The 27,621-nt window shown below is 45.3% G+C and overlaps 1 protein-coding gene and 1 long non-coding RNA gene across 2 annotated transcripts in view; one reads left to right on the top strand and one right to left on the bottom strand.

Moving 5' to 3' along the window:
- The window catches only part of LOC137344369 (peptidyl-prolyl cis-trans isomerase FKBP5-like), a 149,294-nt gene that overhangs the window by 67,570 nt on the left and 54,103 nt on the right, over positions 1 to 27,621 (top strand). The window contains exons 2-3 of the mRNA XM_068007265.1: positions 8,825 to 8,969; positions 26,692 to 26,834. Of these exons, the coding sequence (XP_067863366.1) occupies positions 8,825 to 8,969; positions 26,692 to 26,834 (288 nt within the window). The remainder of the gene's footprint in view (positions 1 to 8,824; positions 8,970 to 26,691; positions 26,835 to 27,621) is intronic.
- The window catches only part of LOC137344372 (uncharacterized), a 34,761-nt gene continuing 27,368 nt past the window's right edge, over positions 20,229 to 27,621 (bottom strand). The window contains exon 2 of the long non-coding RNA XR_010968340.1: positions 20,229 to 20,399. This is a non-coding gene — a long non-coding RNA (uncharacterized lncRNA). The remainder of the gene's footprint in view (positions 20,400 to 27,621) is intronic.

Genomic DNA, 27,621 nt, shown 5'->3' on the forward strand with positions numbered 1-27,621 from the left:
TATCCTGCGACTCTGTCCCCTAGTTCTAGATCCCCTAGCCAGGGGAAATAATCTCTCAGCACCTACCCTGTCAAGCCCTCTCATAATCATATATGTTTCAATGAGATCACCTCTCATTCTTCTAAAATCCGGAAAGTATAGATCCATTCTACTCAACCTCTCTTCATAAGACAACCCTCTCATCCCAAGAATTAATCTAGTGAACCTTCGTTGCACCGCTTCCAAGGTAAGTATATCCTTCCTTAGATAAGGAGACCAAAACTGTACACAGTACTCCAGGAGAGGTCTCACAAAAGTCCTGTACAATTGTAGTAAGACTTCCTTACTCTTGTACTCCAACCCCTTTGCAATAAAGGCCAACATGCCATTTGCTTTCCGAATTGCCTGCTGTACCTGCATACTAACTTTTTGTGTTTGTTGTACGAGGACACCCAAGTCTCTCTGAACACCAACATTTGATAGTTTCTCACCATTTAAACAATATTCTGTTTTTCTATTCTCTCTACCAAAGTAAATAACTCCTCACAGCTTGCTTTCCCTCCTAGCTTTGTATCGTCAGCAAACTTGGATACATTACACTCGGTCCCTTCATCTAAGTCATTAATATAGATTGTAAATAGCTGAGGCCCAAGCACCGATCCTTGTGGCCCCCCACTAGCCTGACAACCTGAAAATGACCCGTTTATCCCTACTTTCTGCTTTCTGTTATTTAGCCAATCCTCTATCCATGCTAATATATTACCTCCAAGCCCATGGGCCCTTACCTTGTGTAATCAACCTTTTATGTGGCATCTTATCGAATGCCTTTTGAAAATCCAAATATACTACATCTACTGGTTCCCCTTTATCTACTCTGCTGGTTACATCCTCAAAAACCACTAATAAATTTGTCAAACACGATTTCCCTTTCGTAAAACCACGTTGACACTGCCTAATCATATTATGATTTTCTAAGTGCCCTGTTATCACTTCCTTAGTAATGGATTCCAGCATTTTTCCAACGACCGATGTCAGGCTAAATGGCCTGCAGTTCCCTGTTTTCTCTACCCCGCCCCCCCCTTCTTGAATAGCAGGGTAAAATTTGCTACCTTCCAGTCCACAGTTCCAGAATCGAGAGAATCTTAACCAATGCATCCACTATTTCTGCAGCCACCTCTTTTAGAACCCTAGGTCCAGGGGATTTGTCGGCTTTTAGTCCCATTAGTTTGTCCAGTACTTTTTCTCTAGTGATATTAATGATGTTGACTCATGCCTCATGACGTTGATGATGTCATGCCTAACCCAAGGCTCCAAGGAAATGCTCTAGTACGCCTCATGCAGCCCCAGGAGAAAACCAAGGCTGGCAGAAAGCAGGCACACAGACGAAATTCCCAGTCTTCTGTCTCCTCTGCTCCCAGTAGCAACTCCACTGCTAGCACGTGGGAACAGAATTGCAGGCATGTTTTGTTTTCCGAGTGTTATTTTGACCGTGTTTGTTTTCCTTGAACAGCGAAGTTTCATTTTGAGTTCCTAACTTCATTGTTGACCATGTTAACTCAGCCCTACCAGCTATTGAACGTCAGGAACTGTACCTTCATACGCCTTCCCATCATTGCACAACTTCAAGGATCGTGAAGGTTGTCCCAACCTCACCAAGCATGAGCTACTCAAACACAAGAAGTTTGTCTTCATACAGAATTGCTGTGCCCAGTCTAAATCCTCTGTGCACTGCTAGGTTCTCAAGTCTTAATTTCAAAGATCACAAGCATTTGAGATGAAGGATATGTAGTGCCAATTTGTGCCATCATATACCAGTCAATGATATCATGTTAGGAGACCATCCCTGATCTTGAGGTGTGGGAGTGAGGGCATTGTAAAAACTCAGGACTTTTGTACCGGCCTTACTGTCTACTTGGAATCCTAATCTCAAACTTCATAACAACAACATCTTGCATTTATATAGCGCCTCAGAAAAAGCGCCAAGGCATCTCATAGGAGTGTTACCAGTCAAAATTTGACAACGAGCTACATAAGGAGATATTAGGACAGGTGACCAAAAGCTTGGTCAAAGAGGTAAGTTTTAAGTAGCCTTGGAAGGGGAGCAGCATAGATTCACCAGAATGATAGTGGGGATAAAAGGAATAAACTTGGCTTGTATTCCATTGAGTTTAGAAGGTTGAGAGGTGTTCTGAACGAGGTGTTTAAAAAGTTAAAAGGATTTGATAGTGTAGCTATGGAGAAACTGTTTCCTCTGGTACATGAATCAAGAACAAGAGAGCACAATCTTAAAATTAGAGCTAGTCCATTCAGAAGTGACATCAGGAAGCATGTCTTCACACAAAGGGCAGTGGAAATCTGGAATGCTCTCCACTTCACAGTGTCATATTGTGTTTGGAGTACACAATGTTACATTGTTCTCTGCTGTTTGAAGTACACAGTGTGACAATGTTATCTTGTGTTTTAAGTACACAGTGTGATATTGTTCTCGGGTGTTTGAAGTACACAGTGTGACAATGTTATCTTGTGTTTTAAGTACACAGTGTGACATTGTTCTCGGGTGTTTGAAGTACACAGTGTGACAATGTTATCTTGTGTTTTAAGTACACAGTGTGACACTGTTCTCTGATGTTTGAAATACACAGTGTGACATTGTTCTCTGATTTTTTAAGTACACAGTGTGACAATGTTATCTTGTGTTGAAGTACACAGTGTGACATTGTTCTCGGGTGTTTGAAGTACACAGTGTGACAATGTTATCTTGTGTTTTAAGTACACAGTGTGACATTGTTCTCGGGTATTTGAAGTACACCGTGTGACACTGTTCTCTGATGTTTGAAATACACAGTGTGACATTGTTCTCTGATTTTTTAAGTACACAGTGTGACAATGTTATCTTGTGTTGAAGTACACAGTGTGACATTGTTCTCTGATGTTTGAAGTACACAGTGTGACACTGTTCTCTGATGTTTGAAGTACACAGTGTGCCATGGTTCTCTAGTATTTGAAGTACACATTGTGCCATGGTTCTTTGGTGTTTGAAGTACACAGTGTGACATTGTCCTCGGGTGTTTGAAGTACACAGTGTGACATTGTCCTCGGGTGTTTGAAGTACACAGTGTGACATTGTCCTCGGGTGCTTGAAGTACACAATGTGACATTGTTCTCAGCTGTATGACGTACACAGTGTGACATTGTTCTCGGGTGTTTGAAGTACACAGTGTGACATTGTTCTCGGGTGTTTGAAGTACACAGTGTGACATTGTTCTCGGGTGTTTGACATACAGTGTGACATTGTTCTCGGGTGTTTGAAGTACACAGTGTGACATTGTTCTCAGCTGTATGACGTACACAGTGTGACATTGTTCTCGGGTGTTTGAAGTACACAGTGTGACATTGTTCTCGGGTGTTTGACGTACACAGTGTGACAATGTTCTCAGGTGTATGACGTACACAGTGTGACATTGTTCTCGGGTGTTTGACGTACACAGTGTGACATTGTTCTCAGGTGTATGACGTACACAGTGTGACATTGTTCTCAGGTGTATGACGTACACAGTGTGACATTGTTCTCAGGTGTATGACGTACACAGTATGACATTGTTCTCGGGTGTTTGATGTACACAGTGTGACATTGTTCTCGGGTGTTTGATGTACACAGTGTGACATTGTTCTCAGGTGTTTGATGTACACAGTGTGACATTGTTCTCGGGTGTTTGATGTACACAGTGTGACATTGTCCTCGGGTGTTTTAAGTGCAGTGTCATATTGTTCATCAGTGTCCACTGTTTAAGTACACAGTTTTGCATTGTGCTCTAGTGTTTGAAGTACAAAGTGTCACTTTGTCCTCCACTGATTGCAGTATGCTTTGTGTTTAAAGTACACCTTGTGACATTGTACTCTAGTATTTGCAGTTCACATTGTGACATTGTCCTCTGGTGATTGAAGGACAGAGTGCAATATTATTCTATAGTGTTTGAAGTACACAGTGTGACATAGTTCTCGGGTGTTTGAAGTACACAGTGTGACACTGTTCTCTGATGTTTGAAATACACAGTGTGACATTGTTCTCCGATGTTTTAAGTACACAGTGTGACAATGTTATCTTGTGTTTGAAGTACACAGTGTGATACTGTTCTCTAGTATTTGAAGTACACATTGTGCCATGGTTCTCTAGTATTTGAAGTACACAGTGTGCCATGGTTCTCTAATATTTGAAGTACACAGTGTGCCATGGTTCTCTAGTATTTGAAGTACACAGTGTGCCATGGTTCTCTAATATTTGAAGTACACAGTGTGCCATGGTTCTCTAGTATTTGAAGTACACATTGTGCCATGGTTCTCCGGTGTTTGAAGTACACAGTGTTGACCGGAAGTCACCGGTTAACGGTTTTGGCTTAGTACACAGAGGAAGAGTCAATTCTCTCTTAATTCTCAATTCGCTTTATTAACGTTATTAGATCATGTACATACCGCTTATATGTCTAGTTAGATATAGGCATGTAGTTTACAGCAGGTTATACAGTTTTATACTCAAACTAGGATTTAAACGCACACCCACTAGCTGACTAACACTCCCTGAGTATTAGGATTTAAACGCACACCCACTAGGTTTTTCTGACGAACACCCACCGAGTGGTCACAGAATAGAAAGGATATTATATTACCCGGAAAGGAGAGGCACTGCTGGCCAGGCAATTCTCTCTCTCACTCCCGACTTCATCTCTACGTCCCTGATGTAGTCACTACGTCCCTGATGTAGGGTTCCCACTTCCACGATGGTCAGTCTCCGGAGTCTCCCTCACAAACAAACACCACTCTGGCACCAAGCCAGCAATGCTTCAGTTTTAACTCCAAGTCCGTCTTTTCGAATGATGCTGTCTTCTCCGGTTGGCTCAAAGTTGCTGGAGTGATCGATGTCATCCCCTGATTGGCTCTGTTCCAAGGGCCTAGGGAGCATCACCTCATACTCCATTTCTAAATAAGGACTGGTGTCTCATCACCTCCTTTGTCCCTGTAAGAAGCGGAACGAATTCAAACCGGTTCTGGCCAGTTCAGACCAGTGACTGAACTCCAGGTCACCCCAGTTCGAAAGTCAGTGTCTTTGTTAGCACTTCAAATTAACCTCAATAGGTTTCTGCAGCCTCTGGCCAACAACAGTGTGACATGGTTCTCTAGTATTTGAAGTACACAGTGTGACATTGTTCTCTCGTGTTTGAAGTACACAGTGTGATATTGTTCTCTAGTATTTGAAGTACACAGTGTGATATTGTTCTCAGATGTTTGAAGTACACAGTGTGATATTGTTCTCAGATGTTTGAAGTACACAGTGTGACATTGTTCTCCGGTGTTTGAAGTACACAGTGTGATATTGTTCTCCGGTGTTTGAAGTACACAGTGTGATATTGTTCTCTAGTATTTGAAGTACACAGTGTGACATTGTTCTCTAGTATTTGAAGTACACAGTGTGATATTGTTCTCTAGTATTTGAAGTACACAGTGTGACATTGTTCTCTAGTATTTGAAGTACACAGTGTAATATTGTTCTCAGATGCTTGAAGTACACAGTGTGATATTGTTCTCCGGTGTTTGAAGTGCACAGTGTGACATTGTTCTCAGGTGTTTGAAGTACACAGTGTGACATTGTTCTCTAGTATTTGAAGTACACAGTGTGATATTGTTCTCTAGTATTTGAAGTACACAGTGTGATATTGTTCTCTGGTATTTGAAGTACACAGTGTAATATTGTTCTCAGATGCTTGAAGTACACAGTGTGATATTGTTCTCCGGTGTTTGAAGTGCACAGTGTGACATTGTTCTCAGGTGTTTGAAGTACACAGTGTGACATTGTTCTCTAGTATTTGAAGTACACAGTGTGACATTGTTCTCTAGTATTTGAAGTACACAGTGTAATATTGTTCTCTAGTATTTGAAGTACACAGTGTGACATTGTTCTCTAGTATTTGAAGTACACAGTGTGATATTGTTCTCTAGTATTTGAAGTACACAGTGTAATATTGTTCTCAGATGCTTGAAGTACACAGTGTGATATTGTTCTCAGATGTTTGAAGTACACAGTGTGATATTGTTCTCTAGTATTTGAAGTACACAGTGTGACCTTGTACTCTTGTATTTGCAGTTCACATTGTGACATTGTTCTCTAGTGTTTGAAGTACACAGTGTGACATTGTTCTCTGATGTTTTAAGTACACAGAGTTACATTGTTTTCCAGTGTTTGAAGTACACAGTGTAATATTGTTCACTTGTGTTTTAATTACGCAGTGTGATGTTGTTCTCCAGTGTTTGAAGTACACTGTGTGACATTGTTCTCGAGTGTTTGAAGTACATAGTGAATATTGTTCACTTGTGTTTTAAGTACACAGTGTGACATTGTTCTCTGATGTTTTAAGTACACAGTGTGACATTGTTCTCTGATGTTTTAAGTACACAGTGTGACATTGTTCTCGAGTATTTTAAGTACACAGTGTGACATTGTTCTCTGATGTTTTAAGTACACAGTGTGACATTGTTCTCTGATGTTTTAAGTACACAGTGTGACATTGTTCTCGTGTTTTGAAGTACACAGTGTGACATTGTTCTCGGGTGTTTTAAGTACACATTGTCACATTGTTCTCTCGTGTTTGAAGTACACAGAGTGACATTGTTCCCTGATGTTTTAAGTGCACAGTGTGACATTGTTCGCTGATGTTTTAAGTACACAGTGTGACATTGTTCTCTGATGTTTTAAGTACACAGTGTGACATTGTTCTTGTGTGTTTGAAGTACACAGTGTGACATTGAACTCTGATGTTTTAAGTACACAGTGTGACATTGTTCTTGTGTGTTTGAAGTGCACAGTGTGACATTGTTCTCGGATGTTTGAAGTACACAGTGTGACATTGTTCTCGGATGTTTGAAGCACACAGTGTGACACTGTTCGCTGTGTTTGAAGTACGCAGTGTGACATTGTCCTCCCATGTTTGAAGTACACAGTGTGATATTGTTCACTAGTGTTCGAAGTACACAGTGTGACAAAGCGTTCTGATGTTTGAAGTACACAGGGTGATATTGTCCTACAGGTTTTGAAGTACACAATGTGACATTGTCTGCCCGTGTTTGAAGTACACAATGTGAAATTGTTCTCTAGTGTTTGAAGTACACAGTGTGACATTGTTCTCTAGTTTTTGAAGTACACAGTGTGACATTCTCCTGAAATTTTTGGAGTACACAATGTGACATTGTTCTCTCGTGTCTGAAGTACAAAGTGTCACATTGTCCTACAGGTTTTGAAGTACACAGTGTGACATTGTTCTCCAGAGTTTGAAGTACATTGTGTAACATTGTTCCCTAGTGTTTTAAGTACATTGTGTGACATTGTTCTCCAGTGTTTGAAGTACATTGTGTAACATTGTTCCCTAGTGTTTTAAGTACACAGTGTCACTTTGTTTTCTAGTATTTGAAGTACATAGTGTGACATTGTTCTCTCGTGTTTGAAGTACACTGTGTTGTCTAATTGTTGAAGTCATTGAAATGTACAAATTTGTTCTCTAGTGTTTGAAGCACACAGTATCACATTGTCCTGTAGTGTTTTAAGTACACAGTGTGACATTGCCCTCTAGTGTTTGAAGTACAGAGTGTAATATTGTTCTTTGGTGTTTGAAGTACACAGTGTGATATTGTCCACCTGTGTTTGAAGTACACACTGTAAATTGTTCTCTGGTGTTTGAAGTACACAGTGTGATATTGTCCACCCGTGTTTGAAGTACACAGTATACATTGTTCTCTGGTGTTTGCAGTACACAATGTGACACTGTTCTCTGGTGTTTGAAGTACGCAGTGTGACATTGTTCTCTGGTGTTTGAAGTACGCAGTGTGACATTGTTCTCTGGTGTTTGAAGTACACAGTGTACATTGTTCTCCGGTGTTTGAAGTACACAGTGTGATATTGTTCTCCAGTGTTTGAAGTACACAGTGTGACATTGTTCTCTAGTGTTTGAAGTACACAGTGTGATATTGTTCTCTGGTGTTTGAAGTACACAGTGTGACATTGTTCTCTAGTGTTTGAAGTACACAGTGTACATTGTTCTCTGGTGTTTGAAGTACACAGTTTGATATTGTTCTCGGGTGTTTGAAGTACACAGTGTGATATTGTTCTCTAGTGTTTGAAGTACACAGTGTGACATTGTCCTCCAGTGTTTGAAGTACACAGTGTGACATTGTTCTTTGGTGTTTGAAGTACACAGTGTGATATTGTCTTCCAGTGTTTGAAGTACAGTGTGATATTGTTTTCTAGTGTTTGATGTACACAGTGTGACATTGTCCTCCAGTGTTTGAAGTACACAGTGTACATTGTTCTCTGGTGTTTGAAATACACAGTTGTGATATTGTTCTCTAGTGTTTGAAGAGACGGACACCAGTCCAAATTTTGAGACCTTGGGACTCTGTTGAACACAGCGGACCTGCTCAAAAAGGATCTTTCATCGGGCTTTGAATGGCAGGAAGGGAGCTAGCTGGCAGTGGTTTAACAAGCGAATTCCAGAGGGCAGGACATAGTTTGATTTAGGCTGTGGGAAGTAGAGCTTATCCAGCTGTCTTTGCATCAATCCAGTATTTCCTGCCAGAGCACAATTTAGACCTGAAGCTGATGGAGCCCATGAACATGGCAAGTGAGACAGAGAGGAATCAGAGAAGCAACAAGAGGTGGGAGCGAGAAATGACCGAGAAATGAATGTCAATGTTTGAGAGGAGGCAGAACACTTGTTGTGGGGCTAACAAGTTTAATGTTACTGTTGTTTGTTAGTACTTTCTTGTATGTGCCATGATCTGAATTTTTTTGCTGTTCTTGCAGATTGTCAGGAAGGCAGGCTCTGAAGGTGATACCCCTATGATCGGAGATAAAGTATTTGTCCATTACACTGGGTCCCTGTTGAATGGAAGAAAATTTGATTCAAGTAGAGACAGAAATGAACAATTTGTTTTTGATCTAGGAAAAGGTAAGGACCTTCTGTTGACCTGTAGCCAATCACTGACTGGTACTGTAGAAGTTACATGGCGGGTTAGAAGGATGCTTTAATGCTGCAGTGGTTAATATTTGTCTTGTGTCGTCAAAATACAACGGACGGAAGTTTGTGTCTGCCAAATTTAATCCAGTAACACTGTCATTGTAACCTAATCTCTTAAAGGATACACCATCCAATGTGCAGCAGCCTCTGTCACTGTATCCTATAGAGAAGACCAATTACAGTGTAGAGCAGAGTCCGTCCAGTTCTTTTGTCTCTGAAACTGGCCACAAGTGTTGCCTTCTTTAGACCCACAATCTCATAATCAAGGAGGCCATAGGTCGCATGAATATATACACGAGAAGGTACTTGGAGGAGTGAGTGAGGCAGATATCATAAAATAAATCCAAAGGAGGCGAACGACTAACTAAAGCCCAATGAGGTGACTTATCAGACTGAAGGGAAAAAGAACAGATAATAATGGGGTTTGGAGCCTATCTATGGAGAAATTGTGAGGCCTACTGTCTGTGCATCAGACTCATTAAATATATTGGACCCAACATGTTACATGCCGGACCCATGTGTTACCCCAACCTCTGCATGGGCATGGGCATGAGTGAGTAAACCTAAATTATGTCCCATTGGCATGGTTTGGTACACAAAATGTGTGGGTACACCTCAATTGGGCCATTGGCAGGAGCAGACCCTTTAATTTGGGCTATTCACAGGGAATGGGAAATTTAATTTGGACCAATCACAGGGGAGAGCCCTTTAATTTGAGCCATTCTTTGGGTTGGGTCCTTTTATATGGTTGAGTCACAGGGGGTGGGCCTCTTAATATGGGCTGTTCATGGCGGATGAGCATTTTAATTTCGGCCATTCACAGGGAGGGCCCTTTAATTTGAACCATTCACATGTACAGGCCCTTTAATGTGGACCATTCACAGGGAGGGCCCTTTAATTTCGGCCATTCATACAGGTGGGCCCTTTAATTTGAGGCAGTCACAGTGGTTGGACCTTTAATTTGGGCCATTCACGGGGAGGGCCCTTTAATTTGAGCCATTTACAGCAGATAAGCACTTCAATTTTGGCCATTCACAGGGGTGGGCCCTTTAATTTGAGCCATTTACAGCAGATAAGCACTTCAATTTTGGCCATTCACAGGGGTGGGCCCTTTAATTTGGGGCATTTATAGGGTGGGTTCTTTAATATGATCGATTCACAGGGTGGGTCCTTTAATTTGGGGCATTTATAGGGTGGGTTCTTTAATATGATCGATTCACAGGGTGGGTCCTTTAATTTGGGCCATTCACAGAAATGGGCCCTTTAATTTGGGCCAGTCACAGAGGTGGGCCCTTTAATTTGGTCAGTTCACAGGGATTGGGCCCTTTAATTTGCTGCATCAAAATGTTGCAGCTTTGGAGCAGTGTGACCCATTATGTTGATATTTTTAAGCCCATGTTTACTCATGCTCATTCACTTAATGCCAAACTCAACAATGAATAGGAAACAATTTGCTTCTGGAGTTCCCAAAATGTTTACTTTTTTTTAAAAAACAAATAGTGTCTTGATACTCTTCCATCCCTTCTGCCTCCTTCTCTTCTGTCTCCTCTCACCATCTTCCTTTCTGTTTCTCCCTCCTTGCTCTCTTCTGTGTCTCTCCTTTATTGGTTCACTCACTATATTGATTCGTTCCCTCTCTTCTTTCTGGTATATTTATTTCTGCTTTGCTACTTCTCTCTCTCTCTCTTAATTATCTCACCTCTTCTTTTTAACTCTCCTGCTTCTTTCTCTTTTCAATTTCTCTTTCTTAGGAACATAGGAACATTAGGAATAGGAGGAGGCCATTCAGCCCCTCGAGCCTGGTCCACCATTCAATTAGATCATGGCCAACGTATCTGAACTCCATTTTCCCGCCTTTGCTCCATATCCCTTGTTACCCTTACCTAACAAAAATCTATCTCGGTCTTGAAAGCTCCAGTTGTCCCCCAGCAACCACAGCCTTTTGGGGAGCGGGTTCCAGATTTCCACTACCCTTAGTGTGGAAAAAGTGCTTCCTGACTTTGCTCCTGAATGGCCTAGCTCTAATTTTAAGATGATGTGCCCTTGTTCTTGATTCCCCCACCAGACGAAATAGTTTCTTCATATTTACCCTTTCAAATCTTTCTAACATTTTAAGCACCTCGATCAGATTCACCCCTCAATCTTCTAAACTCAATGGAATACAAGCCAAGTTTACGCAACCTGGCCTCATAATTTAACCCTTTAAGCCATGTATCATTCTGGTGAATCTGCCTTGCACCCCCTGTGCCCAAAACTGAACGCAGCACTCTAGATGCGGTCTGACCAAGGTCCTCTTCTTTCCAGCTTTTTCCTCTGCCTCCTGCTTTTCTTTCCCTTCCCTTTTTCTTGCCTTTCTCACTTCTGTTTAGCTCTGTGTAGGGCGGCAAGGGGAGAGCCTCTGGGCAGGAGGCAGTGGTGGAATGAGCCTGATTTGGGGAGATAAACATACAAAGTGGAGTCAGCAGTGGCAGTGATGAGTCTTGCAGCCAGTAGAGGAGCACTGCCCAGTTGAGGAGCCTGAGGGTGAGGGTTGATCCCGGAGTTGCCGTAGGATTAGGGAGTAAACCAGCACTTGTCGATTGAGGAGAATTGACCAGGGGCCAGCAGAGGTTGATGTGGAAGTGGAGATTGATTCAAGGGAAGAACCAAGAAACACAAATTGATCCATGAGGCCAGTAGAGGAAAGCAGGATGATTCAGGAGCTGAGTGGACATCTTGGAAACATGGCAACCCTGGAACTAGTAGAAGTCTGGCGTACAGCCCAGTAAATCAGAAGACCAGGGGACAAACAGAGTTAAGATAGGAGCCAACAAAAAATGCAGAGATTGCCCCAGAAATCAGGAATGTGGTTGCTACAAGTTTAGGGTCTTGCTGTATACATTCTATTGGTTACAGCGGTGCCAGTCATTCTGGCAAATTGTATGAGTGACTTAGATTTCGGAGTGTGCCCGTACTGTCCAACATCAAACTATACAATAGCGTAACCCCAGGGTGTAACAATGGTATCCCCTTGTAATCTGAACTGGACGTTCATGTCTTTGGCATATGCTCATTTAATCTCTCCAAAGGTGGACTGTGAGAGCACATGGTGAGATTAGGCCAGATATGAATCAATAAGCTGCTTTATTTCACAATACATGAACATACAGAGCAACAGTTATGAATTAATTCACTCAGTTTAAACAGTACGTTTGTCTTTGTGTAATAATACAAAATAATGAACATGCTATGCTTCCCCACATCTGTGGGTCATCTTACTTGACTTAAATAAAATGGCGGTGAAATTGAGCATGAGGGGACAGAAAACAAGCGGTATCGCATTGGTGTCCCATGATATGCCCCGCCCGATATTGGTGTCCCATGATATGCCCCGCCCGATATTGGTGTCCCAATATATGCCCCGCCCGATATTGGTGTCCCAATATATGCCCCGCCCGATATTGGTGTCCCATGATATGCCCCGCCCGATATTGGTCTCCCATTATATGCCCCGCCCGATATTGGTCTCCCATTATATGCCCCGCCCGATATTGGTCTCCCATTATATGCCCCGCCCGATATTGGTCTCCCATTATATGCCCCGCCCGATATTGGTCTCCCAATATATGCCCCGCCCGATATTGGTGTCCCAATATATGCCCCGCCCGATATTGGTGTCCCAATATATGCCCCGCCCGATATTGGTCTCCCATTATATGCCCCGCCTGATATTGGTCTCCCATTATATGCCCCGCCTGATATTGGTCTCCCATTATATGCCCCGCCTGATATTATCGGCTGCCCATTATACGCCCTATCCGATATCCAGTTCCATTGGTTTGAATAGAATAGAATATCAGGCGCGTCTTATAACGGTTGGAAAAAATGATTCTGCCTGTTTTTTGTCACCGCCCGTGTCCAATTTAAGCCCAAATAACGCCTAACTGCACTCTTGCTTTCTCCTTCTCCACCTGATAGAAACTTCTCCCTGCAGCCTCTAATATAAAAAAATCCAAGTGCCTTCCTAGCCTTAGCTGGAGCTGATTGACTGCCTGTGGTCCCTGTCTCTGTGTTTTATCTCCTGCTCACAGGCCAGAAAGGGATCAGAGACTTTCCAACACAATGGGTGTGAAGTGTTTATTAGCCAAGATAGGCTAACAAATTACTTGTTATTTACAGTCTTTGGGGAAAACAACTCCAATTGGCAAATTAACCTCCTTCTGCTGCGGTGATTTTTTTTTCTAAGCCTGTGTGAATTATTTAAAAACTCAATATTTAAAACAAAATTCTAATTTTCTTCCAAATCCTTAGTGGAGGAATGGTCAAAAAGTCTCTAATTAGAAATAGAGCCTTTTCTGAGCTGCTTTGCATTATGGTCCTTACTCCTCTCCATTGCTCTTCCGCTTCTTACAGTTCCGAAGGGTGTTAAAAGTGGATTGGTTTTGTTACGTTGATAGAGCTGAGGATGCCACCAGTTGGCATTTATGACTTTAGAGCAGTTTCATTCCCCTGGAGGAATATGGGTAAAGTTGGCCTCCATTTGTGTGAAACTGACTCTTAACCTGTAAAGGTCACTGAGAGATGGATAAGGAAAACATGAATGACCAAGGGAAAAATGAGCATGTAAAGAGGAAACTGTACAAGTATTTTTCAAGGTGGACACCAGGGCTCACCATTGCACTATTGCAAAATTTTAGGGAGAACGCTTTTAAAAGACTACAAACTGATCACAGCAAAAATATTGTCCAATAGAAATCGTTGACTAGCCGCAGGTGTGGCTAGTGTGACACTGTTTTAACCACATGCACTAATATTAATTGGAAACGCCTTCCATACAACACAGAGAAATGGACTACACGTGTATATTTACTTAGCAAACATCTAGCATCATTCAATGAGAAAGTTTGCAGTCTTTCTCTTTCACCAAAGTTTAGAATTCTGGCATGCATTTATTAGACACAACACATATTAGTGCAGCTACTAGGTTTTTGTCCAGCAATTGCGAGTGATACTTTGACTTCGTGAGAGTGATAGCTGAGAATGTTGACTTGCACAACAAGACTCACCAGGCCCGGCCCCGCTGTCCGTGCGGGCCCGGCCCCGCTGTCCATCCGGGCCCGGCCCTGCTCTCCATCCAGACCCGGCCCCGCTCTCCATCCAGACCCGGCCCCGCTCTCCATCCAGACCCGGCCCCGCTCTCCATCCAGACCCGGCCCCGCTCTCCATCCAGACCCGGCCCCGCTCTCCATCCAGACCCGGCCCCGCTCTCCATCCAGACCCGGCCCCGCTCTCCATCCAGACCCGGCCCCGCTCTCCATCCAGACCCGGCCCCGCTCTCCATCCAGACCCGGCCCCGCTCTCCATCCAGGCCCGGCCCCGCTCTCCATCCAGGCCCGGCCCCGCTCTCCATCCAGGCCCGGCCCCGCTCTCCATCCAGGCCCGGCCCCGCTCTCCATCCAGGCCCGGCCCCGCTCTCCATCCAGGCCCGGCCCCGCTCTCCATCCAGGCCCGGCCCCGCTCTCCATCCAGGCCCGGCCCCGCTCTCCATCCAGGCCCGGCCCCGCTCTCCATCCAGGCCCGGCCCCGCTCTCCATCCAGGCCCGGCCCCGCTCTCCATCCAGACCCGGCCCCGCTCTCCATCCAGACCCGGCCCCGCTCTCCATCCAGGCCCGGCCCCGCTCTCCATCCAGGCCCGGCCCCGCTCTCCATCCAGGCCCGGCCCCGCTCTCCATCCAGGCCCGGCCCCGCTCTCCATCCAGGCCCGGCCCCGCTCTCCATCCAGGCCCGGCCCCGCTCTCCATCCAGGCCCGGCCCCGCTCTCCATCCAGGCCCGGCCCCGCTCTCCATCCAGGCCCGGCCCCGCTCTCCATCCAGGCCCGGCCCCGCTCTCCATCCAGGCCCGGCCCCGCTCTCCATCCAGGCCCGGCCCCGCTCTCCATCCAGGCCCGGCCCCGCTCTCCATCCAGGCCCGGCCCCGCTCTCCATCCAGGCCCGGCCCCGCTCTCCATCCAGGCCCGGCCCCGCTCTCCATCCAGGCCCGGCCCCGCTCTCCATCCAGGCCCGGCCCCGCTCTCCATCCAGACCCGGCCCCGCTCTCCATCCAGACCATCGGATGGACCCCCCCCACATACTATGCACCTAAAGTACCTGAGAAGCACACCCTGTCGGTGAACGGGAGGCCCTATCCCATCCTGCTTCCTCACCCCTTTTTCCTCTCCCCCTAATGCTGCCCTCTGCGCCCTCACCCCCCCCCCCCACCCCAACAGTGATAACTCTCCTTTCACTGGCTGCTGACGCCTAATATGTTGGCTCCTGGCACTCCGCCTCTACCCAGTGCTCCCACCGTGCGATGAGATATGTACCGGGAGCACCAGCACGTTATTTAAATCAGCTGACTTCACTGTAGCGGGTGAGGTTGGCTCATTTGTGTGCATGCCCAGACAGTGCTGTGCCAGGACTGCATTATTAACCCCCATATGTAAAACCATAAGAGATAGGAGCAGGAGTAGGCCATTTGGCCCCTCGAGCCTGCTCCGCCATTCAATGAGATCATGGCTGATCTGATTTTTACCTCAACTCCACTTTCCCGCCCTTTCCCCATATCCCTTGACTCCCTGGCTGATCAAAAATTTGTCTAACTCAGCCCTGAATGTGTTTTATGGCTCAGCCTCCAAGCTTTTTGGGGTAAAGAATTCCAAAGATTCATGACCCTCTGGGAGAAGAAATTCCTCCTCATTTCCGTCTTAAACGGGCGACCCCTTATTCTGAGACTATGCCCCCTAGTTTTAGATTCCCCCATGAGGGGTAACATCTACCCTATCGAATCCCCTGAAAATCTTGTATCTTTCAATAAGATCTCCTCTCATATAAAACATTTAATCAACAGCTCTCTCTTACAGACGGAACTGATCTGACCGAGGACAGTAAATCTTGGCCTTAACAATGGCAGACTCCACAGCTCTCAGCTATAAAAGGCTTGTTCATTGCTCCCTCACTTGCAGAATGATCATAGTATCATAGTGCAGAAGGAGACCATTTGGCCCACTGTACTATCCAATTAGTCCCACTCCTCTGCTCTTTCCCCATAGCCCTGCAAATTATTTCCCTTCAAGTATTTATTCAACTCCCTTTTGAAAGTTATTATTGAATCTGGACCATTGTTCTTTGCACAATGAGAAGCAGAAAGGGAATAAATAATAGAATCATACAGCACAGAAGGAGGCCATTCAGCCTATCGTGCCTGTGCTGGCTCTTTAAAAGAGTTTTCCAATTAGTCCCACTCCCCTGGACTTTCCCCATACCCCTGCAAATTTTTCCTTTTCAAGAATTTATCCAATTCCCTTTTGAAAGTTACTATTGAATCTGCTTCCACCACCCTTTCAGGCAGCGCATTCCAGATCATAACAACTCGCTGCGTTAAAGAATTTCTCCTCATCTGTCCTCTAGTTCTTTTGTCAATTATCTTAAATCTGTGTCCTCTGGTTAGTTGCCATCTGCCAGTGGAGGGTCTGATACGTTGGTCGGCCTGCTGGACTGAGACCAACAGTTACTGAACCTAAACAAAAAAATCTTCCAATCTGATTGCATCTAATCAGACTGAACCCTGGCTCCCAATGCATGGAACTGAGATTGCCTCTGCTCACTGTCCCAGTCTCTGAGGAGCAGGCCCGTCTCTTTCATTGAGGGTGTGGTGAGTGAACAATGGTGTCAGCAGTGACTCAGTTGGTAGCACTTTCACCTCTGAGTCAGAAGGTTGTGGATTCAAGCCCCGGTCCAGAGACTTGAACCCAAAATCTAGGCTGATACTGAGGGAGTGCTGCACTTTTATAGGTGATGTCTTTCAGATGAGACATTATGTGGAGATGCCGGTGATGGACTGGGGTGGACAAATGTAAGGAATATTACAACAGGTTATAGTCCAACAGTTTTATTTGAAAATCACAAGCTTTCGGAGCTTACCTCCTTCGTAAGGTGAGTGAGTCTCACGTCACCTGACGAAGGAGGTAATCTCCGAAAGCTTGTGATTTTCAAATAAAATTGTTGGACTATAACCTGGTGTTGTAAGATTCCTTACAGACGAGACATTAAACTGAGGAACTGTCTGCCTTCTGCCCTCAAAGATCCCATGACACAATTTGGAAGAAGAGCAGGGGAGTTCTCCCTGGTGTCCTGGCCAATATTTGTCCTGAATCAACTTCACTAAAACAGGTTATCTGGTCATTATCACATTACTGTTTGTGGGATCTTGCTGTGTGCAAATTGGCTGCCGTGTTTCCTACATTACAACAGTGACTACACTTCAAAAATACTCCATTGGCTGTAAAGCATTTGGGACATCCTTCTTTCCTCTTTCTTTCTTCAGTTTGAAAGCAGGGCTAATCCATCCTCAGTGATTCCAGAACTAAGTGATCAACAGGCAGTTTGAGTTGAGTTGATAATGAGAGAACACTGCTTCCAAATCCCCATGACCTCACTCTGCCTGACTGGAGACAAAACATCATTAACACTGAAGAGCAGCATGTGCGGATTGTAGTGACTCAATTGTCAGTGGCATCCCACTGAGTGGGAGAGATCTAAGCAGGAATCAATCTTAGGGTTTGGACCTGATCCTGGTGACTCACCCACGAGCTGGTAGGCATCAATCCTTAAGAGTGGCCTTGAAGGAAGGAAAGTACTTTGTTATTACCATTAGAGCTGAGAATTATTTTTTTAATTCTCTGTTAATCTTGTGCTGTTCTTTCTCTCCCAGATCTAACTAGCCTGTTATGTTTTGGGGTTTTTATACTAGATGTTTATTTGGGTTCAGTGTTACCAACCACTCCCATAAATGGACTTTGCATCATCTCCAAGTCAGAGTGTTTCCTTATTTACCCCGATGTCTAGGTAGATGTGACAAGACCCAGGATCTGAACAAAGAACCAAGTCACCTCCTCATCTTTGGTAGGTGGATTCAGTGTAGGGGCATAGGAACAGGAGTAGGCCATTCGGCCCTTTGAGCCTGTTCCACTATTCTATTAGATCATGGCTGATCTGTACCTCAACTCCATTTACCTGTCTTTGTCCCATATCTCTTGATACCCTTACCTCACAAAAATCTATCAGTCTTGAAAATTGCAATTGTCCCCCAGCATCCACAGCCTTTTGGGGGAGAGAATTCCATGTTTCCATCACCCTCTGTGTGACGAAGTTCCTTATGCAGACAATCTTCCCACTTCTGGTCAGATTGGCTTCTTCCATTGCTTGCTGCTTTTTTAAAATTCGTTCACGGGATGTGGGCGTCGCTGGCGAGAACAGCATTTATTGCCTGTCTCCGCCTGCCTTGCTGCTTAGTAGGCCAAAATTGTGTAAGATGCAGAAGGCAACAGTAATTTCGGACTCCCTCGCTAAGCTGTGCCGCAGCACCCTCCCAGTCAGTCTGGCCATCTGAACCTTTGCCTCAGGATGTCATTGGCCTGCTCCATCGAGATCCTGATAGCAGGGCGTGCCTCGTTATGTTGCCCTTCAGATCCTGTCATTGGGTGGCTCAATGAGGTAAGCAGTATGACTGCACTGGGCAGCCTGGCCCTCCGACACCCATCCACCCAGTCATCCTGGCCCTTCAAATAATGATGGCACTGTGGACTGGTGTAAAATAAAGGAATCAGGGTAGTGGGAATTGAAATATATGATTCAGTACGTATAATCACAGACTAATTGCACATTCATGGAGTGAGACCTGTTCCTGTTCATGGCTTAGGGGGTAAGGCCCAGTATTGCCACAGGTAGGCCATCGATGAAGCCCTGCACTTTGGAGAGTCCAGGCAAATGGAAATAATAATACAGGCCTCTCGTAAAAGTACTTTGACCGTCACCGGCAGAGCTGTTCCTGTCCTGGCTGTGGTTCCCGGTCTGACTACAGGTGTGTGCACAGTTCTGGAATGGCCTCCTTTGCCAGTTATCATCTCTGCGTGCAGGTTTCTTTGGACATTGAATCATAGAATCATAGAGCACAGAAGCAGGCCATTCGGCCCATCGTGCCTGTGCCAGCTCTTTGAAAGAGCTATCCAATTAGTCCCACTCCCATGCTCTTTCCCTACAGCCCTGCAAATTTTCCCTTTTCAACTATATGTTCAATTCCCTTTTGAAAGTTATTATTGAATCTGTTTCCACCACCCTTTCAGGCCGTGCATTCCAGATCAGAACAACTCACTGCATAAAAAAATCCTCCTCATCTCCCCTCTGGTTCTTTTGCCAATTATCTTATATCTGTGTCCTTTGGTTACCAACCCTCCCATTAATTGAAATAGTTTCTCCTTATTTACTCCATCAAAACCCCTCATAATTTTGAATACCTCTATTAAATCTCCCCTGAACCTTCTCTGTTCGAAGGAGAACAACCCCAGTTTCTCCAGTCTCTCCACGTAACTGAAGTCCCTCATCCCGGGTATCATTCTAGTAAATCTCCTCTGCACCAACTCCAAGGCTAGTTAGGCAGACATGTCTGGGTACGATCGTTTGACAATGTAACGGCTGGCCATTAATGATCATCTTGCCTGATCTGCTTTATTTGATACACCTCCCCAACGCAGTGAATAAAGTGGATACCCTGAAGAATATCCATAGCTCCTATAGAGACAGTGTACAGTTAAACTTCTCTTAGTGAAACAGGCACGGAAAGCAAGAGAAGAGCAGCTTTAAAAACTCTTAAGTAAATCTGATACTAGCAAAACAAATAAAAGACAAAGAAACAGTGAAATAGGTAGTCACTAATGCAACACCTGCTTTAAGAGCAAAGGGGCCCATTTTATATGAGCACTGAAGGCCTGGAGTGCTGCTTTAGGTACTCAGGCTGCATGATGGGGCCCAGCCCTCTTTCCTCAGGACCTTAACAAGCCTAGGTGTCAGTGTCACAAGCACCTCCGGGTCTTATTATGGGATGCCATGCACACCAGCTGCTGAGTAGGCCTCAGGCCTCAAAACCCCATAATGTGGGGAGTTGGCACCCAATATGCAGCTGCACCATGCAAGCACAAACATCACATAATGATGCCCTCTATCATGACCGTACTGGATCTTGGGAGGGCCGACACCGACTGAAGTGGAGAGACCCGTTAGCTCACGCCCTCCAATAAAAGGCGCGGGTGGAAAGCGAGGGACAAATTCCAATAAAAACTCGTTGGTTTGTGATTTAACTATTTGAAATAAAAGTGTATTAAAGAAGAAAGCTAGTGATAAAGCAGGAAGTCATTTAATGGGTGATTCAGCAATCTCGCGGTCCCATGATGAAGGCTGGATATAGGGGTTGCAACATTGTAGGTCTCATTCTCTGGCCTGCACTCCCATTGAGCGAAGCTCCCCACCGGGAGCACAGGATCGCAGAGTCGCCTCCATAAACGTATGACACTGTGTTAGAAAGAAAATGGTTTGTTAAAACAGATTGAAACATGTGAACGTTTAGACTTTGAGCTAACGCTGCGATAATAACATCTAAAATACAGCTACTTTCAGACTGTGAATGTTACCCGTTCACCGTTGCTGAACAGGAAACTAATGTTAATTGTTTAATAAACATAATTAAATCCAAATTCAATATACTGAATAGAATCATAAGTAACCAAAAGATGTCCTGTGTAAGTGAACCTAAAAATGAAATCAACAATTCCAATGGATTTGTAAAGTGTGTGAATATATGTACCTTTATTATCACCATGCACATTCCTACTTAATACAGGACGGGGAGAGTTATACTGCACCATTTGATACTTGTATCACTGATACTGAGTGAGCCCTAATGTAGGGAAAGCTCATATAAGACAGTGGAGGTAATTTTGACATCGGGGAATAGAGAAAAACGGGAGATATTGGATCAGCAGCCCGTTAAATATCTCTCCCCATTTTCATTTCTTTTGAAGTCAACGGAACTCATAATAGGGAAAGATTTATAACAGGCGGCTGAATCAATATCTCCCGTTTTGCACTATCGTTTCGCCCAAAGTGATAATTTACCCCCAGCGATTCCCATGATATAACGCTCCCAGCTGGGAGTGGTGCTCACAGGGTGCTCATGTTGGGAAATTGAGGGCCCGCAGCCCGTGATTTTCTGCCCATTTAAAATGAACAGATGGAAAACCCTGGGTGTTGAGGTTGGGCGGGGGGGCGGGGGATGGTGGGGAGTTGGTCGTGTGGACCTTCACGTCCGAATTCCTGATACTGCTCCCGGCTCGCGAAGCTCTGAGCGAATTCATAATATCGAACCCTGGGAGGAAGAAGGGAGAAAGTTAAGAGTTTAAAAGACAATTTGTTTTTAGGAAGAAAAAAATGTAGTCGGAAGAAAAAAGTAAAGAAATGAGAGCGAATGGGTAAGGAGAGAGAATGGGGTGACTCTGGGAGTCCACTTTACTGGGACTCAGCCCCTCCTCTCAGTAGCACACATCAGGAAAATTGGGCATGCTCTACCCACTGTTACCCAACCATTATGTTTGGAACATTTTACTAGAATGGTAACAGAGATGAGGGACTTCAGTTATGTGGAGAGACTAGAGAAGCTGGAATTGTTCTCCTTAGAGCAGAGAAGATTAAGGGGAGATTTAATAGAGGTGTTCAAAATAATGAGTGGTTTTGATAGAGTAAATAAGGAGAAACTGTTTCTACTGGCAGGAGGGTCGGTAACCAGAGGACACAGATTAAGGTAATTGGCGAAAGAACCAGAGGTGAGATGAGAATTTTTTTTACGCACCGAGTTGTTCTGATCTGGAATGCACTGCCTGAAAGGGTGGTGGAAACAGATTCAATAATAACTTTCAAAAGGGAAATGGTTATATACTTGAAGAGGAAAAGATTGCAGGATTATGGGGAAAGGGCAGGGAAGTGGGACTAATTGGACAGCTCTTTCAAAGAGTCGGCAGTGACACGATGGGGCCGAATGGTCTCTTTCTGTGCTCTATGATTCTATGAAGATCATGGGCAACATTGTGCCAGAAACCCGGGTACGCGGTGCTGGCAGGCCAGGCTCCTACTGGCAGGCACTGATCAAATTCCACCCAATGGGGAAAGGAGAGATAACAGCAGTAGGACAAGTAGTGTTCTTTCAATTAAAATAGGTCTTGAAATGGTTATTTCAGCAATTCAGGGTTAACATTAGAGTCAGAAACCTGGGAGGTGCACATACCAAAGAGAGAAGAACATTTTCTGAAACTGGTCCCAGCTCTGGGACTTGCTAACTGTAACCCACTGCGGAATAGTCTACACGAGGATGGTATCAATTAGTAATTGAAGTGGAATCAATATTCACTGCTTGCTCCTTGTGTGCGGTGGTGGTCTCTTGCTTCATGCAAAATGTTAATAGACAGTTGGCGTCTCTCAACAAATTGGAGGTTGATATTTCACCAGCTCTGCGCAAAGAACACTGAAAGATGCAGGTAAAGCGGCCAATCAGGATTAATTTAGCCAATGACGTCATGTGCATCCCTGGGTATGTCCTGTCCCACCGGCAGGTCAGACCCACCAGAGGTGGCGGTACAGTGATATACAGTCAGGAGGGAGTGGCCCTGGGAGTCCTCAACATTGACTCCGGACCCCATGAAATCCCATGGCATCAGGTCAAACATGGGCAAGGAAACCTCCTGCTGATTACCACCTACCACCCTCCCTCAGCTGATGAATCAGTCCTCCTCCATGTTGAACACCACTTGGAGGAAGCACTGAGGGTAGCAAGGGCACATAATGTACTCTGGGTGGGGGACTTCAATGTCCATCACCAAGAGTGGCTCGGTAGCACCACGACTGACCGAGCTGGCCGAGTCCTGAAGGACATAGCTGCTAGACTGGGCCTGCGGCACGTGGTGAGCGAAACAACGCGGGGGAAAAACTTACTTGACCTCGTCCTCACCAATTTACCTGTCGCAGATGCATCTGTCCGTGACAGTATTGGTAGGAGTGACCACTGCACAGTGCTCATGGAGACGAAGTCCAGTCTTCGCACTGAGGACACCATCCAACGTGTTGTGTGGCACTACCACCGTGCTAAATGGGATAGATTCAGAACAGATCTAGCAGCTCAAATCTGGGCATCCATGAGGCACTGTGGGCCATCAGCAGCAGCAGAATTGTATTCCAGCACAATCTGTAACCTCATGGCCCGGCATATTCCTCACTCTACCATTACCAACAAGCCAGGGGAACAACCCTGGTTCAATGAGGAGTGTAGAAGAGCATGTCAGGAGCAGCACCAGGCGTACCTAAAAAAAAATGAGGTGCCAACCTGGTGAAGCTACAACTCAGGACTACATGCATGCTAAACAGCGGAAGCAACATGCTATAGACAGAGCGAAGCGATTCCACAACCAACGGATCAGATCAAAGCTCTGCAGTCCTGCCACATCCTGTCGTGAATGGTGGTGGACAATTAAACAACTAACGGGAGGAGGAGGCTCTGTAAACATCCCCATCCTCAATGATGGTGGAGTTCAGCACGTGAGTGCAATAGACAAGGCTGAAGCGTTTGCAACCATCTTCAGCCAGAAGTGCCGAGTGGATGATCCATCTCGGCCTCCTCCCGATATCCCCACCATCACAGAAGCCAGTCTTCAGCCAATTCGATTCACTCCACGTGATATCAAGAAACGGCTGAGTGCACTGGATACAGCAAAGGCTATGGGCCCTGACAACATCCCGGCCATAGTGCTGAAGACTTGTGCTCCAGAACTAGCTGCACCTCTAGCCAAGCTGTTCCAGTACGGCTACAACACTGGCATCTACCCGACAATGTGGAAAATTGCCCAGGTATGTCCTGTCCACAAAAAGCCGGACAAATCCAATCCGGCCAATTACCGCCCCATCAGTCTACTCTCAATCATCAGCAAAGTGATGGAAGGTGTCGTCGACAGTGCTATCAAGCGGCACTTACTCACCAATAACCTGCTCACCGATGCTCAGTTTGGGTTCCGCCAGGACCACTCTGCTCCAGACCTCATTACAGCCTTGGTCCAAACATGGACAAAAGAGCTGAATTCCAGAGGTGAGGTGAGAGTGACTGCCCTTGACATCAAGGCAGCATTTGACCGAGTGTGGCACCAAGGAGCCCCAGTAAAATTGAAGTCAATAGGAATCAGGGGGACAACTCTCCAGTGGCTGGAGTCATACCTAGCACAAAGGAAGATGGTAGTGGTTGTTGGAGGCCAATCATCTCAGCCCCATGACATTGCTGCAGGAGTTCCTCAAGGCAGTGTCCGAGGCCCAACCATCTTCAGCTGCTTCATCAATGACCTTCCCTCCATCATAAGGTCAGAATGGGGATGTTCGCTGATGATTGCACAGTGTTCAGTTCCATTCGCAACCCCTCAGATAATGAAGCAGTCCGAGCCCGCATGCAGCAAGACCTGGACAACATCCAGGTTTGGGCTGATAAGTGGCAAGTAACATTCGCGCCAGACAAGTGCCAGGCAATGACCATCTCCAACAAGAGAGAGTCTAACCACCTCCCCTTGACATTCAACGGCATTACCATCGCCAAATCCCCCACTATCAACATCCTGGGGGGTCACCATTGACCAGAAACTTAACTGGACCAGCCATATAAATACTGTGGCTACAAGAGCAGGTCAGAGGCTGGGTATTCTGCAGCAAGTGACTCACCTCCTGACCCCCCAAAGCCTTTCCACCATCTACAAGGCACAAGTCAGGAGTGTGATGGAATACTCTCCACTTGCCTGGATGAGTGCAGCTCCAACAACACTCAAGAAGCTCGACACCATCCAGGACAAAGCAGCCCGCTTGATTGGCACCCCATCCACCACCCTAAACATTCACCCCCTTCACCACCGGCGTACTGTGGCTGCAGTGTGTACCATCCACAGGATGCACTGCAGCAACTCACCAAGGCTTCTTCAACAGCACCTCCCAAACCCGCGACCTCTACCACCTAGAAGGACAAGAGCAGCAGGCACATGGGAACACCACCACCTGCACATTCCCCTCCAAGTCACACACCATCCCGACTTGGAAATATATCGCTGTTCCTTCATCGTCGCTGGGTCAAAATCTTGGAACTCCCCACCTAACAGCACTGTGGGAGAACCTTCACCACACAGACTGCAGCGGTTCAAGAAGGCGGCTCATCACCACCTTCTCAAGGGCAATTCGGGATGGGCAATAAATGCCGGCCTCGCCAGCGACACCCACATCCCATGAACGAATTTTTTAAAATGTCTAACCGTGTGACTCAGTATATCATGCTTTGAGCAGTAGAAAAAGATCCAATAACAGTTTCAGATGAAGTGTCATACTTGAAGTAAGAAACATGAGTTTAAAAATGACTGGTTGTAATATTGCTGGCCCAATGGGTAATGCATTGACTGCTGCTAAAATAGCAGGCAGAGGAATGTAATACAAAAGAAAAGTAAGACTTGCAGTATCTTTCACAACCTCAGGATGTCCCAAAGTGCTTTACAGCCAATTAAGTATCTTTCAAGTGTCGTCACTGTCATAATGAAGGAAACACAGCAGTCAGTTAGTGCAGAGCATGGTCCTACAAACAGCAATGTGATAATGACCAAATAATCTGTTTGTGATGTTGGTTGAGGGATAAATATTGGCCAGGACACCAGGGAGAACTCCCCTGCTCTTCCTCAAATAGTGCCGTGGAAACCTTTACATCACCTGAGAGGACAGATGGGGGCTTCAGCTTAACGTCTCATCTAAAAGACGCACCTCCAACAGTGCAGCACTCCCTCAGTACTGCACTGAATTAACAGCCTAGATTATGTGCTCAAGCCTCAAGAGTGGGACTTGAACCCACAACCTTCTGACATCAGAGGCAAGAGTGCTGCCACTGAGCCACAGCTGTTAAACATTTGTACACTAATATCAACAACAGTCGTTAAGAGGCTTTGGCATCATTGAGAATGGGGCAAGATCATCCCTAGCAGTTCACGGCTATAAGAAGTTTTGCTGAAAATGTTAATTTAAAAATATAGTTCCAACGTTTCATTGAGATTGAGAAATGTAGAAGTCCTTTACATTGTGAAAGAGACTGAAGGATGAGCCCACTGATGCCTCGCTCCCAGCTGGGAGCTGTGCTCAAGGCCGGGGTCAGAGAATCAGTCCTACAGTCTTATCGCCCTGTCTCTGACCCACATTCCCATTGAGCATGGGTCTCTGCTGGGAGGGGGGTTGGACTCAGTGAATCCATCCTATGCGGTGCAGATTACATACAATCACATAGAATATACAGCACAGAAACAGGCCATTCAGCCCAACAGATCCATGTGATGTTTTGATGCTCCACAGGAGCCTCCTCCCACTCTACTCCATCTACCCTATCAGCATATCTTTCTATTCCTTTGTCCCTCATGTGCTTATCTAGCTTCCCCTTAAATGCATCTATGCTATTCACCTCAACTGCTTCACGTGGTAGCAAGTTCCACATTCTAACCATTCTCTGGGTAAAGAAGTTTCTCCTGAATTCCACATTGGATTTATTAGTGACTATCTTATATTTATGGCCTCTAGTTTTGGACTCCCCCATAAGTGGAAACATCTTCTCTACGTCTACCCTATCAAACCCCTTCATAATTTTAAAGACCTCCATTAGGCCACCCCTTCAGCCTTCTCTTTTCTAGAGAAAGGAGCCTGCATACTGTATACTTACATACTTAGATGCTGTTTACATTGTAGAAACGTACAATTCTTTTTATAGGCCAAGTATTAAAAGCATGGGACATGGGAGTGGCTTCGATGAAGAAGGGTGAGATCTGTCAGTTGATCTGTAAGCCAAACTACGCCTATGGGGCTGCAGGCAGCCCACCTAAAGTCCCTCCAAACTCAACGCTGCTGTTTGAGGTAGGTGTGCCTTTTTTGATGCTTCCTGCATTTATGCTCTAACAATAATCAAAACTCCCTTTGCTAACTGCTACAATACCTTAGAGTTAGAAGGCCCACCACCACCTTCTCAGGGTAACTGGAGATGGGCAATAAATACAGCCTTGCGATCATCACCCACATGAGTGTCCACCCCCCCTTTAAACCTGAGAAGAGTTGCCCCTTCTCTGAGCTAATTTGCCCCTCCCCCTTTTCAATTCACTTGCTTCTTTCTCAATTAAATTGTGTAAATAAAACAAAAAGAAATTGTCCGCCCCCATCCCCACCCCCTCCTTTCACAACAGCTCATGGAAGAGTTGTCTTTCTCCCCCCCCCCCCCTTTCATGGGCACCCCTGGTCAACCACACCCCAAAACCAAGGACAAAGTCATGAGTGAACTGCTCATTATAATCACTGCTAACAGTAATATTTGTCAATAAAGTGAGTGAGGAGGTCCAGAGTATACTTCAAGACAAAGTGTTTAGGAACAAATGTAAAACTGACTAATTGATTTAAAGAAGTCCTGTTAGCTTTGGGTGGGTACGAGGGTACAAGAAATCATTGATTCATAGGATCACAAAACAATTTACAGCACAGAAACAGGCCGTTCGGCCCAACTCGTCTATGCCGGTATTCGTGCTGCACACAAGCCTCCTCCAACTTCTCTTCATCTAACCCTATCAAGATTCTTGAGCTGTTGCTCATTTTTTAAAATGTTGATCTGTTTTTCTTTCTTTTCCTCCTTCTCCGGTTTTCACTGGTTATTTCC

The sequence above is a fragment of the Heptranchias perlo genome, chromosome 27 (assembly GCF_035084215.1).
Source record: "Heptranchias perlo isolate sHepPer1 chromosome 27, sHepPer1.hap1, whole genome shotgun sequence".
NCBI classification, from domain to species: domain Eukaryota; kingdom Metazoa; phylum Chordata; class Chondrichthyes; order Hexanchiformes; family Hexanchidae; genus Heptranchias; species Heptranchias perlo.